At 36.1% G+C, this 14,272-nt stretch overlaps 1 protein-coding gene across 4 annotated transcripts in view; it reads left to right on the top strand.

Moving 5' to 3' along the window:
• LOC127967750 (cAMP-specific 3',5'-cyclic phosphodiesterase 4C) overlaps nucleotides 1-14,272 on the top strand; it is a 60,921-nt gene that overhangs the window by 28,459 nt on the left and 18,190 nt on the right. The window contains exon 1 of one of the 4 annotated variants that reach the window (XM_052568402.1): nucleotides 1,656-2,134. The exons of 2 other annotated variants lie outside the window; for them this stretch is intronic. In XM_052568402.1, the coding sequence (XP_052424362.1) occupies nucleotides 2,052-2,134 (83 nt within the window). In that variant the 5' untranslated portion in view covers nucleotides 1,656-2,051. Of the gene's footprint in view, nucleotides 1-1,655; nucleotides 2,135-10,027; nucleotides 10,484-14,272 lie in introns of those variants that run through there. One more of the 4 variants, XM_052568400.1, reaches the window with a different exon arrangement.

Below are 14,272 nucleotides of genomic sequence, written 5' to 3'. Positions count from 1 at the left end.
TCTATATCACTTTATTCTTTCTGACAAATACAATCAGAGTTATATTAAAAATGTCCTTGCTCTTTCAAGCTTTATAATGGCAGGGAACGGCTGTTGAAATTTAATAGTCCAATAAAGTGTGTCCATCCATCATAAAAAGTGGTCCACACAGCTCTGGGGAGTTAATAAAGGCCTCCTAAAGCGATTGATGCATTTTTGTAAGAAAAATATCTATATCCAGTCACGAATTAGAAGTACAAAATGAGGACTTGTAAAGAAAAATGTCAGAGGATTCGATATAAGGCCAAGAGGAAAATGGTTTTCCTTTGCTTTAAACAATACTTGGTTCTTGCAAGACCAGCATATTCTCACTGGACCTTAAATTTGCTTAAATATATGTGTAATCTGCTGGAACGTCACTCTTCCATGTATGCACATACAATAGTAAGCGTAAATTAGAGATTACACTTTATTAAGTTTTAAATAGGGATATTTTTCTTACAAAAACATTAATTCTTTCTGTGGCAATTATTAACCCACCTGGAGCCACATGGAGCACTGTTTTTATAATGGATGGATGCACTTTATTGGACTACTGAATATCAACACCCATTCACTGCCATTATAACATTTGGAAGAGCCAGGATTTTTTCATCTGAAATGAGAAATTCACATACACCTTGAGGGTGAGAAAAAAGTTTTTTTGTTTTTTTTTTGGAAGAACCGTCTCTTTAAAGCTGCGGTAGGTCACTTTTGACGCTCTAGCGGTTAATAAACAGAACTGCTTGCGTCTTGTGGAAGAACATCGTAGCCGGAACTACTTCTCTCTGTTTATGTCTATGAAGAATCACAAAGGTACTGGGTTACTCTGTCGCGGTACCCCCGAAGCAATCTAAAATAGTCCGAATATAAACACTTATTATAGGTGCACCCTAGTGATTCAGGACAAGCTAAAAACACGGTTTGGAAAATGGATTCATGGTGTACTCGCTTATTATATACATTTTTTTACATTTTGAACACGAACAAAGTTACGGACCGCAGCTCTGATTGGTTGTTTCTTACCGGGAGCGGATGTATTTCTGCAAATGGTAATAGGACACTGGGAGGAGCCAGAGGAGCTTGATTTTTTCACAGATTATCTGTCTCATATTCTACTGTCAGGACATAATGACAGGTTTCACAAATACATTTTTACAAAAGTTACCTACTTCAGCTTTAAGTTCTGTTTGGGCATTTTGACACAGTGATGAATACATTTCAGATTGGACATAAGTTCTATAGGTAAAGTTTAGATGGAAGTCATTCTCTTGTACAATGGAAGAAATAAGTGTGCGATGAAAATCAAGTATGCAGATAATAACATATGCATGTCAGAACAGCACCCGCTGTGAGAGTATGTGTGTGTGTGTGTGTGTGTGTGTTCACGTCTCACTCTAATGGTGTTGGCAGGCCAACAGGAGCCACCCATGGCAGACTATTCACAACACACATGTATATGAAACGCTGCAGCGTGTGACCGCACACCACCCTCCAGGCTCAGTGCGCTGTACCTCCCCCTCTCTCTTTCTTTTCTCTTCTCTCGCTTCTTCCCGCCTATCCAACATTACCCACTAATATGGAAACTTAGTGGGACCTTGAACCTCTAAAATGCATCCCTAGGGAGTCCAGAAATAAGTTTACAGGCTCGGTGTGGCACTGTTTCCTTTTCTTTTTACTGCTCACAAGAGAGAGACACAACAGATTTGTGCGTTTTGTAACTAAAATGATGAAAGCCAGCTTTAGGAAGTAGATGGAGTTTCGGATGATACTTATCTGACATGTTGAAGAGGAAACATCATCTGTGGAGGATGGTCTACACGAGATAACCTTCACGTTCTTCTTCAGCAGACCCTAAGAATGAAGTCCTAGAAATGTAGCCAAGATGTCTTGGACTAAGGTGTCAGACGTTCGCTCGGGCTCCTGAGGTCTTCCCCTGTCTGCTCACTTGGTTGAATTTCAGAACGGACTGAAAAGCTGAGGATGTTTCTTTTTGCAAAGCGCTGGTAAAAGACTTAAAGTTGCTTTTTGAAATGACGCACAAGGATTCTCGAATCCACAGGAGGAATTCACTCTTTAATTGTGGCTCAACTCGGAGACGACACTCATGCATTGGGTATGTTTGGTCCTCTACTGTGCATTATGACTGAAAACATTGGTTATTTTGATTCTTTAAGTAACTATACATACCAGTATGTAACTTTGCAACTATACAGTATTAGTATACTGTTAGGGTTAACAGAATAAGTTGACATACTTGCAAAGTTACTTACAGTATAGTCAGCAGAATGTCTGTTGAGGGAGCATCAAAATAAAGCATTAAGCAGACAATAGCTGAAAGTTACTTATAGTCTAATGTCGACATGCATTATCATTTTTACTAGTACACATAAAGTTAAGTAATGTTATTTTGATTGCTAAACTCAGATGAGGCAGGTCAACCACAGTGTGGACGGAATAACTAAGTCGTCTGTCGCTGCAGGGCTGATAAAACTGAGTTCTTCCGTTTCGTGCAGTTCAGATTTATTACTTTGGCACTCTTCACAGGAGATGGACAGTCTCAGCAGCAGCTCAAGCAGCTGTAAAGACTTTCTGCTTTGGATGTCTCATGTTCAGATCAAACATTTGCTCCCCTTCGAGTTCTTCCAAACCTGTATGAGTTTCTGCTGAACACAAAAGAAGATATTCAGTGTCTGTTTCCCGATTGACCTCCATAGTATTTTATTTTTTTCCATACTATGGTACCCAGTGTGGACCAGCAGCTATTTGGTTACCAACGTTTTTCAAAACATATTTTTTTTTTAATGTTCAATTGAAAAATCATGCATGTTTGGAACCACTTGAGGATGAATAAATTATGAAAGAATCTTAATTTTTGAGTTCTCTCTTTAAGCTAATAAAGACAGATAAAATGAAATTATTAATAAATGATTATTATTATTATGTATTGTATATACCATGCTTTTTGTATAATTACTGTAATAATTTTTTTGTGTATTACTACAAAATTACTACCTTTTTAAAAATATTATATATATATGTAAGGCTATGCGATTACTTTTTTGCTGGTTATCTCCAACACTGGTTAAAACATGTCACCTGATGTTATTTGCATGTATTTGAGTAATGTATACCTTGATAATTGTTTATGCCTGGCTTGGGGTTGGTGATGATGTAAGAACAATTGCATCTCGCTCTGGAGTCGAGTCTGTTGTGCAGTGCAATGCAAATACAATGCAAATTTGGGCTGCGTGTTCCATGTGGGATAGACACATGTAAACAAAAACATTGACATTAGCTACTTACTGTAAATATTCTTTGTTGTAGTCTTTATTGATGACATTAACAATCACTAGCCCAGACTATTTACATCTGTAATGCACTGGGTGCTTTAGAAAAGCTGTGTAATAGGAGTCAGTATCATGTGACTTTGGCCATTTAAACTACAGCCGAGCTATTTTTAGGGTCAGTGTGATTCTAAACTCCTCTGTGAACTTCAATTTTTTCCAGATGTGCAGACGTCACCGTGCACGTGAACTCAGCCTGTTTTTGAGGACACCATGTTTTAATAATGCTGTTGGAATGGTGCTGGTTTAATGAATATTGGAAATATTTTTTTTTTATTATTATTATTATAATGGGGGTTTTCACTCTGTCAGTGAGCTCACGCTTCAGCTGAAAAGATTTGATTATAAACGGTGCACTCTTTGCTTGGATCTTTATATAACCTGTCCATAATTTGAATACAAGTTTTATGTTTCATGCTGCTATGTGCACATTGGAGTTTGAGGAGTGCAAGTCATGTTAAAATTCAAGAGTGAATCTAAAATTGTGATTCAAGTTTATTTGTATAGCGCTTTTTACAAAACAAATCGTTACAAACAACTTTACAGAAAATTATGTTTCTACAATATTTAAGAGTAGCTAGTAGTTTGTGCACATTTGACAGGATTTTAGAAAAAATAAAAATAATAATAATAATACAAGACGTAGTCAGCTAGACGATGAACTATCAATATTATTAATTAAGTTATTATATGATTCAGTCACACATTTAGCAATAATTGTTAGTTCTGTTTGTTGATTCAGGGTTAGCATCATCTGAGGTCCTCTGAGGGTCAGCATCATCTCTTCTCAGGTGTTCTGATGTAAATCCCGTGGCGAAACATAGAAACAAAATACAGACATCATTAGCATAGCTGCTGATCCAACAAGGTAAAATTAGTTTAACCCAAGCTAATGAATAAAAAAAGCACCTTTGATCAGATGCAACTACACTCACAATTTAAAAGATACATTATTCGAATGCTTGGTGAAAGAGATGTGTTTTTAATCTAGATTTAAACAGAGAGAGGGTGTCTGAACCTGAGTTTGGGAGCCAAATGTGAGAAAGCTCTACCTCCTTTAGTGGACTTTGCTATCCTAGGAACGACCAAAAGTCCAGTGTTTTGTGACCTTAGGGAGCGTGATGGGTTGTAACGTGGTAGAAGGCTAGTTAGGTACGCTGGAGCTAAACCATTTAGGGCCTTATAGGTAAGTAATGATAATTTGTAACTGATATGGAACTTAATAGGTAGCCAGTGCAGAGACTGTAAAATTGGGGTAATATGATCATATTTTCTTGACCTGGTAAGGACTCTAGCTGCTGCATTTTGGACTACCTGTAGCTTGTTTATTGATGAAGCAGGACAACCACCTAGAAGTGCATTACAATAGTCCAGTCTAGAGGTCATGAATGCATGAACTAGCTTTTCTGCATGAGAAACAGATAACATGTTTCGTAGCTTGGCAACGTTTCTAAGATGGAAGAATGCAGTTTTTGTAACATTGGAAATATGATTTTCAAAAGACAAATTGCTGTCTAATATAACACCCAGATTTCTGACTGTAGAGGAAGTAACAGTACATCCGTCTAGTTGCAGATTGTAATCTACAAGAGTCTGTGTAGTGTTTTTTGGTCCAATAATTAATATCTCTGTCTTATCCGAATTTAATTGGAGAAAATTATTTGTCATCCAATCTTTTACATTTTTAACACACTCTGTTAGCTTAGATAATTGGGAAGTTTCTAAGCTAACAGAGTGTGTTAAAAATGTAAAAGATTGGATGACAAATAATTTTCTCCATAGCAAAAGAAAAATACAGCGTGTGCAGAATTACAAGGCAAGTTGATATTCTGGTCATTTTTATTTCAAGCACATTTGAACAATTCCAAACCACATCAATCGTAATAACTATTATTGATTTAGTATTTAATAATTTATAAGTGATATATTATTGTCCATGAAGGCTGGAAGTGAAAATCAGGTTTTCCTTTACAGATAAAATGAGCCAAAAAAGAAATTTTAGTATTTACTAAAAATTATTATATGCCCGTGAGAAGGATGCATTGCTAATGCAATAATAGAATTTTCAAAGTAAAGAAATAACCAAGCTCACAGCAAAATACTCACTGGGTCAGAACGGTCAGAAGAAAAGGCAAATTATGAATTAAGGTGAAAAATGAGGTGAGAATCCATCAGGAAGCATTAACTCTCCAACACAATCATTTTCCAGAACTACTTCCTTCCTATAGTCTCCAGAAGATCAAGTGTCAGGTTTTTAGAGACTTTGCTTGGGTAAAAAAATCAAAAACAAAAATGACCCTCACTTAATAAGAATAAGTGTTGTGAAATGCATGAAGACTTTATGGACAGATAAGTTTTGAGTGACTCTTGAAGGACCAGCATCACATCCTCTTGAAGCACTCTTTCAAGAATTTATCTTCCAGAATCTAGCAGTGAGTTTTAGGAGCTCTTTTTAGTCAATCTCTGCAAGACAGACTTTATGGACTAAAAATGAGTTCCTAAAACCTAAAACTGAGCTCCTAATAGGAGTTTTTCACATCCAGCCTTTTCTGTTAAGGTCTGGAACAACAATGCCTTGCAGTTGTTTTAATGTATTTTATCCAGCTGGTCTATTATTTGAGTGAACTAAAAAAATGGGTTTATCAGTCAGTGAGTTCCTTCCTGTGGGTGGTTCTTGGCCAAAATCGGCTGCAAAAGTGGGCCAGACTTTATACTGCAGTCAGAGGTCTGGCCATGTGAGACTCGTGTTTGAGGAAAACTGTTTTGGTTCTATTTGTGGCGCAGGAATTTGCATACTGAACCAAAAATATTTAATAAGAGTATAGAAAGGCAACTGTATGTTGCTTTGGATGTAAGTGATAAGTGTCAACTGATGTGAAGGTGCTAAGATTGACTTACTGTAAAGATAAACTTGGTGTCACTTTGCTAACTTCAACACCGACTGTGTCTGAATCCTTGGTGCCTCACTGGCTAGTCAGTCACTAACTGTGTTTTGTTGATGATGGAATTTGTTAGGGAAATGGGTTGAGTTGCAAAAAAAAAAAAGCTGTTGAGTTGCAAAAAAATGTTTAGGGACAATGCTTATTTCTAAGGATGTGATGATTCACTCAGCTCATGATGCGAAATGATTCATGGTACTGATTTCACGAAACTATTTTCTCAATCATTTTCTCAAGGTGTCCTTTTATTATTTCTAAAACAAAATCCTGCAGAATATCTCAATAGAGATCGCTTAACTCAACGTTTATTAGTGTTTTCAGCTCACCAGTGCTTTTTCTATATAGAGTGTGCATGTGGATGGTTGCCAGGTTGGGAAGATTAAGTAAATCAATGGATAGAAAATGTATTAAATTATTAAAAAAAGGTTTGAATGCTGGAAATCTGGCAACTGCAACCATGAAAGCTTGTGGAGGCTTGTTAACAAAGCAAGATAACGCAAATGCCCCATTAAAAAGAAATATTTAAATGGTAAATAACCATAAAAATAATAAAAATGAGAGCAGAGGAAATTGTAATCCTGAATTGAAATACAGCCTATTTGAATACTATGGACTTCCTTTCAGTGGCTAGTTATGCCAAAAAAGCAGGTGTGTGATTTCTGAGGATACTTCGGTATTGGTCATGAAGTAGGGTTATTTAATGAACGACTGCAGAATGTTTTTCTTTTCATCCTGATTTATTATCTAACATGCCAGTGAAGATTTCATTCCTCGTAAAGCGCTGTGTGCAGGTTTCTCAGGTGAACTGGTGGAAATCATTCTCTTAGCAGTTCTCTAAATGTGTGGCTGCCCCCTTCTGGCTGAATGCTGAATATTTTGCTTTGTGTGAACAGTCTGGACGTGATAGTCTGGTTTGAGAGCTTCAGCTATCATCAGTCCATAAATAATAGCAAGCAAAGACACTGTAATACACACACACACAGAGAGAGAGAGAGAGGAGAAAGATCAGTCTTTTGGGAATTTATTGCATGTGGAAAGATAAACTTTTGTTGGTGTGTGTGTGTGTGTGTGTGTGTGTGTGTGTGTTTACTTATGTCTGTGTCTCATAGTAGAGAATACTGTTGATCCTATTCACAGTTTTACACTATTCATACATGAATATCTCTGTTTTCAGTTCAACAAATAAGATTTGCTTTCCAGACATCATAAATGTCTGTCTGATCCATTAGGGCTTGATTATTAAACATCTTTGATGTGTGTGTGTGTGTGTGTGTGTGTGTGTGTGTGTGTGTGTGTGTGTGTGTGTGTGTGTCTATTGGTCCTCTGGACATGAATGATATCTGAAATTGTGAGGAGAGGTGAGCTATATTTTTTTTTTTATTATTAGCAAGTTTACTTTTTTTTTTTTACCCTTGCAATAAAAAGGCCTAGTTTAGAATTTTAATAAAAAAATAAAATACAATACATTTTGCATGTAACTTCATAAATTTACATTGAAAGTGGGACTGAAGTCAAACTAAAAATAAAATATTTTAAATAAATGATTAGTAAATACTATAATTAAAAAAATACTAAGATACTACTGCTAACAATAACCAGAATGCTCTAGAAATGTACATAAAACCTAGTAAGAGCAACCACATACAAAATGCACTAGAAACCACCCACAAAACCATATCAACTGTTTATCAGTGCCCTAGAAAATACTCAGCAACTGCAAAGCAACATGCTAAAAACCTGATAAAAAAACAGTCATATTTTGAATAAACAACAATAAAACTCTAAACAAGTCATTCCCACATTAATATTTTAAGTCAGCATTCACTTTATTGTGGCAGACTAGAAGCGATTCTTGTAATAGACTTGGTGACGGTGCAGACAGTGTGTGTGTGTGTGTGTGTGCATGTGACATTGGCTCTATGTGAAGGGCCTGTGAGAGAGCCGCTCCTCAAACCCCCATGAGCAAATATTTACCCTGATTTGAGCAGAGATCAGATTCAGTCCTGTGGGAAGTCAGATCAGGGAGATGAGGGTCCTCACGCTGCCACAGACGACTGAGCTATGAATGACATTTTCCAGTATAAATACTACAGCAAAATAAACATACATTGGGATCCGAAAATATGTGGACACTGCAGTCACGCTGAAAATCAATGTAAATACATTACAAACCAAATTTTGTCAAATGTAATCTGTTATTTGATATTACATTTAAAGATAATGGGCCCTATTTTAACGATCTGAAACGCAATTGTCAAAGCGCGAAGCGCAAGTAAGTTTGTGGGCGGGTCTCGGCGCTGTTGCTATTTTCCCGGCGGGATAAATGGCTCTTGCGCCCGGCGCAAATCTAAAGTGGGTTGGTCTGAAGTAGCTTCATTATTCATAGGTGTGGTTTGGGCGTAACGTGAAATAAACCAATCAGAGCGTCATCCAACATTCCCTTTAAAAGCAGGTGCGCAAGTTCCATTATGGATTGCTATTATTATGGCGTATTTACCAGGCGCACGCCAGGAGCGGTTCACAGCCGAGGAGACTGATGTTCTTGTAAGAGCAGTGAAAGACAGAGAAGTTGTGTTGTATGGGGATGGGAGAATAATTAGCCTGAATAATTTGTAAGCTAGATTTATGCCTATTTTGTTCACATCTTCGTGGCACACCACAATGATTTCCGTCATCTCATGTGTTAATATTTTTTTAGTATAACAATTTATGATTTGCAAAAATAACTGTTGCATCTGTGTAGATTACATGAGCAAAGTGTATGCGCGTTGTGCACGCTATACATTATGGTCAAGCATGCGCCCTTAAAATAGCATAATGAACAACGCGCAATGCGCCACTGACTTTAGACTAGGTTTTTTCTGGTCAGTGGCGCAATTGTTTATTGGAACAGCAAAATAGCACCAGGGATTGTTTGCGCCGGAACACGCCTCCTTTTTTGCGCTGAACCGCCCAGGGAGCGCAAGTTCATCCACTAGTTTAGCGACGTGCTTCTGTGGAGGGAAAAGCGCGCTTTGCGCGCGTGCAAAATAGGAATGACACATGCGTCGGTGTACAAAGTCAATTGCGCTGGGTGCAAGATAGGGCCCAATATGTACTAATCAACAATTTCAATATTACATATATTAAATTATACATATTACGGATACATCAAATACATATATAGAAATGTAATATTTCCGTTCATCATCAATGCTTGTCAGTATATTCAAATGTGTTTCAAAACAAAAGAATTATGAAATTACATAAATATGACAAGTCCTACTTAAGTGGGTCACATGGCATTCAAAAGTTCAGCTAATTAAATATAAATGTATATGCATTTAATTTAATTTAAATTTAAACTTTACTACTTTTTTATTTAATTGCAATTAGCATGCAGTTAAGTGTCTGAAAACATAAGATTCAGTTTGCTCTCAAGTATATTCTTTTCATAATAAGTACACTTTTTTTAAGTGTACAAAAGTGTACTTTTTTTTTTTTTTTACAAGAAATGAGTGTACCGTTAAAGTTTGAGACATGTCCACAGGGATGTACTGTAAATGAGCTTGGCTTATGGCTCGCTCCAGTAAAGAGTTAATATTGAGTCAGTCATCTGGTGGTTCCGCCTTCTCCATGGGCTGTGACTCACTGTTCAGCAGCCAGTCACACACACACACACACACACACACACCCATATGAGGCCAGCATGCTGGTGTAAACTCATGTATATGAGTTCATCTGTCTGAGTTGCCGGAGAGAAAGAGAGAGAGAGAGAGAGAGACTGGTGCTTGGTGACTTTGGAAGTTTGTTTGTTTGTGAATTATCCTTGTATTTTAAAGACTATAAAAATACATTTTATGAGGACTAAAAGGAGGCAGTGTGATTCTAAACTGAAGGATGACGACTAGGCAAATGCGAGATGTCTGGGGGAACTCGGTCATGTCAGCATGGCTCCATGTGTTCATCGCTCAGTAACTCAGCGGTGGGGAGCATGTGTTTCAGTCTACATGAGAGGAACAGCTGATTTCTGGAGGGAAACTGCAAAGGAGCGAGAGGCACGAAGGGAAATATGAGTTTGCCAACTGGCTGTGTCTTTCTTCCACCCAGCGACCGCACTTTTAAAGTTCGGAGCGTCAATCTTTGTGGCTCCCCGTGTGCTGTCAACTGTCCGATTGACATTGTGCAGAAACGCAGGCGGTAATTGATTTTTTTTATTTCATTTTTTTGCTTGTGTTGTGTATGGAAACAGTTATGCAGGCATAGCATTTGGAGCTTTTTTTCTGTAAAAGTGTTAAAATAGGTTTTCACCAGTTCAACAGGAGCCAAGTAAACCAATCGTAGGTTGATTTCCACAAAAAGGGCGACACTGAGACTCTGCGGTGCTGTCAAAATATTTGTTTGAGCGGTCCGACAGCAACTGCTGGCTCAACCAATAGAACGCAACCTTGAAAACTCCACTCATTTTCTCCATAGGGAAATTGATTTTTAGCAATAACTGATACTGAACTTTTAAAGACAGACCTGTTGTGAGTGCAGAGGTTGTTAACTCATTGTATATGCTGTTGTTTATTCCATCTGTTTGCCTCAGTTCAGCGTTTTCAAAATAATTGTGTGTAATATTGGAGTTTGTAGTAAAAACAAATAAAAAACAACAACAACAACAAAAAACTCTATTGCCCAAGATGCTGTGCAGAACATTTCACCAAGTATAGAGTCACAGTGAACAAAGTATGGCAAAAGAAATCTCTAGCTCCGCCCATTAACTGCAATGACATTATCAAGAAGCTCTCCCTATGCTTTCAAAATACTTAAATATTTGTGTGTGTGTGTATCTATCTATCTATCTATCTATATATATATATATATATGCGTATTCTCACAGTGTTTCATGGGACAGTAGTTTCTTCCCTTGTTAAATCTGTTAAGTACGCAGTCTTGTACCTTTGTTTATTTGACTGATTTTCATAATTTATTTTCTTTAAATCAAAGTTTGTAATGTTGTGATTGTCCTAGAAGTTGGTTAGTTTGGTTCATAGATTATGAAACATTAACAAAGATTTTAAAAAAATGTAAATCCCAAAATTTAGGAGAAAATACTTCCGGAAACAGTGCCGCCAGAAAAGTGGGCGGGGACTAATGTGTCTTAGTCTTTATCTTGAGACGAAAATGCTTTATAGTCTTAGTCACATTTTAGTCATTTGAGTCTTTCATAGTTTAGTCTAGGTTTAGTCAACGAAAAACCATTGCATTTTTTTCAACATTTAGTCATAACTTTTAGTCATTACTTTTTGTTAAGCTGCAGTTACCAACATTTATTTCGGTAGCTATTTGATATGTAGTCTTCAAACAAAAATAGTCATTAATTATTCTCTCTTTAGATCAAATCAATTAAGCTAATGAAAAATTTGAATCAAGGATTGGAATGGGGAAAACTTGAATAATATTTTTTACTTCCCTTTGAAAATAAATGTAATATATAGAATTTACAATTTAAATAAAAAAAAAGACAAATACGAAAGAGATACAAATTAAACTAATTTTTCAGATGCAGTAGGTTTACCTAAAATATCTTTTGTTGGTTAACATTAATGACACAGACACAGATAGGTACTTAATTAGGAATGCTGCTCCTTTAAGACGGAAGGCATAAATGTCGTCATAGTTTTTATCATCAGATATTTTCGCTCGTCAACGTCTCGTCTTGGTCACAGAAAAAAACTATCCTTAACGAATATTTTTCGTTGTCGTCTTCATTAATAAAAATTAACAGCAGACTCATTTGAGGTCATTTGAGATGTCTAATTATGTTGTGATAAACATTGAGTTGTGTTAGTAGCATTATAGTAGATATTTTATGCATAGAGATTTGACATTTTATTTTAGATGTTATTAAAGATGTTTGAAAAGGCTTTTTTTCAAATGAATTAAGTTCTGCCAAAGACTTACTTTTTAGTTAAGTCCTTCGTGGGAACCTGGAATGTGTAATTAGATAAATGTTGTTTACAGCAGTGCCACAACTTGGTGTATTTAATATAAAAATGCATACAGCAAATAAAACACACACAACCAGATTAGCCTGATTCACCAATTAATGACTCTTATGAAGTTGGTTCTTTAAATGAATTCAAAGTAACTCGTTACCAGTTTATGGATTAGCCATATGTTTCCGTCTTCTTTGCATTTGGACAGTGGTCCTGTCAGTTTGTGTACTGCATCTCAAATGTGACCCTGCTTAAGTCTCAATTCTTCGATACTGATATTTATACATCATCTGATAGCTGAATAAATAAGCTTTCCGTTCATGTATGGTTTATTTGAACAATATTTGGCTGAGATACAACTATTTGAAAATCTGGAATCTGAGAGTGCAAAACAGTCCAAATATTGAGAAATTCGCCTTTAAAATTCTCCAAATGATATTTACATATATAAAAAGGTAGTAAGCACATTTCATTCGAAATTGTCATTTATGTCTAGGTCTTCTTTTTAAAAAAATATATGTATATGTAAAAAAAAAATTGCTCTCTTTTCAATTAATTTTTTTTTTTTTGACCCATTATGGTATTTAAAGGGTGGAATGTGCTTACCACTTCATCTATTTAATTATTTCATATTTTAATAAAATTATTATTTTGATTTTGGTATGAAATAACCTGACATGGTACTATAGGTTTATAATGATATATATAAATTATCTACACGATCATGAATGTCCTGTACCATTGTATTTCCATAGTACTGTAATTCCTTGTTATCTGTTGAAGTTCCTTGGAGTGTGTAAATACCATCAGTGAGCACTATATATATGACGTATGATCTCCCAGTATATGAAGGGCCACACTGTCACTGCCAAATGCTTTTGTTTGGAAATAGTAGTTATAACCTACACTGATACTGCAGTATGTAATGCAGATACGAGGTCTTTATCGCAAACACATCAACCATGTCTTTTATCTCAGAGCAAATTCACGTCACTTTCAGGACTGTGCACAGCAACACAGTCTGCTGTGATCGGTCTCTGTTAGTGACCTGGAAAGAAATGTGTGTGTGTGTGCGCGCACATGGAATATTTCTGAATCTACAATAATAAGTCTTGAATCAACATTACTTTAAAGAGATAGTTCACCCCCAAAAATCTCATCCTTTTCTCCTCATCCTCTACACTGAAAGATTCAATGACCGCGTCTTATCAGATTGTTTTTCCACCATAACCGAACAACTCCAGACTTCAGTCAACAGTAGGATTGGACCATCTCATTCAGGCCATTTTGGACCGATTATTTTGGTGTGGATCTGAGCATGATTACTATGTTCATAAGTTTAAACAAACCAAACTAGTAAGGGATAAAACATGCCAGGTTCTGGAAAAAATGCTCCAAAGGGCCATGTGTGAAAACTCCCTTGATATGTTCATTTGAGTGTTATTTTAGTATCACTGAGATACTTTATTAGTTTAGTTTTTATTAATATTGTGAATCAGTTTTCATTTTTATATATACTGTACTCATGTAAAATTTGGTTAAACTTTTAAGAATTCTAGTTTTTGGTAGTTTTTGTTTTAATTTGTATGTCTATATAGTTTGTATTGAAGTCGTTTAGAACATTAAGTTAACCTAAATGAAAATGATAAATGTAGCCTTGGCGGCTAGCCAAAATGAAATGTTTTTATATTTTATTTCAGTTAATATATAGAGAGCTGTATGATAAATAGTATTTTAATCATGATCCTGATTTCTGCTTGTCTTAGTTCAAGCATAATCAGATGCTGATAATAATTTGCCTGCTGGTTATTTATTTTGAAGGCTTTGGTAACAAGTGGCCACAGGCTTTCATGGCTCTGGTTGCCAGATTTCAGAGTGTAAATCCCCCATCCAAAAATGTTTTAAATTTTCTTCAATTGATCACATTTCAAAAAAGCGCAGATTAGTTGAAAACATGTACGTTTAAGCGTTTAGTGTTCCCTATTGAGGTATTCTGCTCAAATAA

Source organism: Carassius gibelio, chromosome B11 (assembly GCF_023724105.1).
Source record: "Carassius gibelio isolate Cgi1373 ecotype wild population from Czech Republic chromosome B11, carGib1.2-hapl.c, whole genome shotgun sequence".
Lineage (NCBI taxonomy): Eukaryota > Metazoa > Chordata > Actinopteri > Cypriniformes > Cyprinidae > Carassius > Carassius gibelio.
The sequence above is the reverse complement of the archived record's forward strand: the minus strand, read 5'-3'. Positions and strand labels throughout refer to the sequence as shown.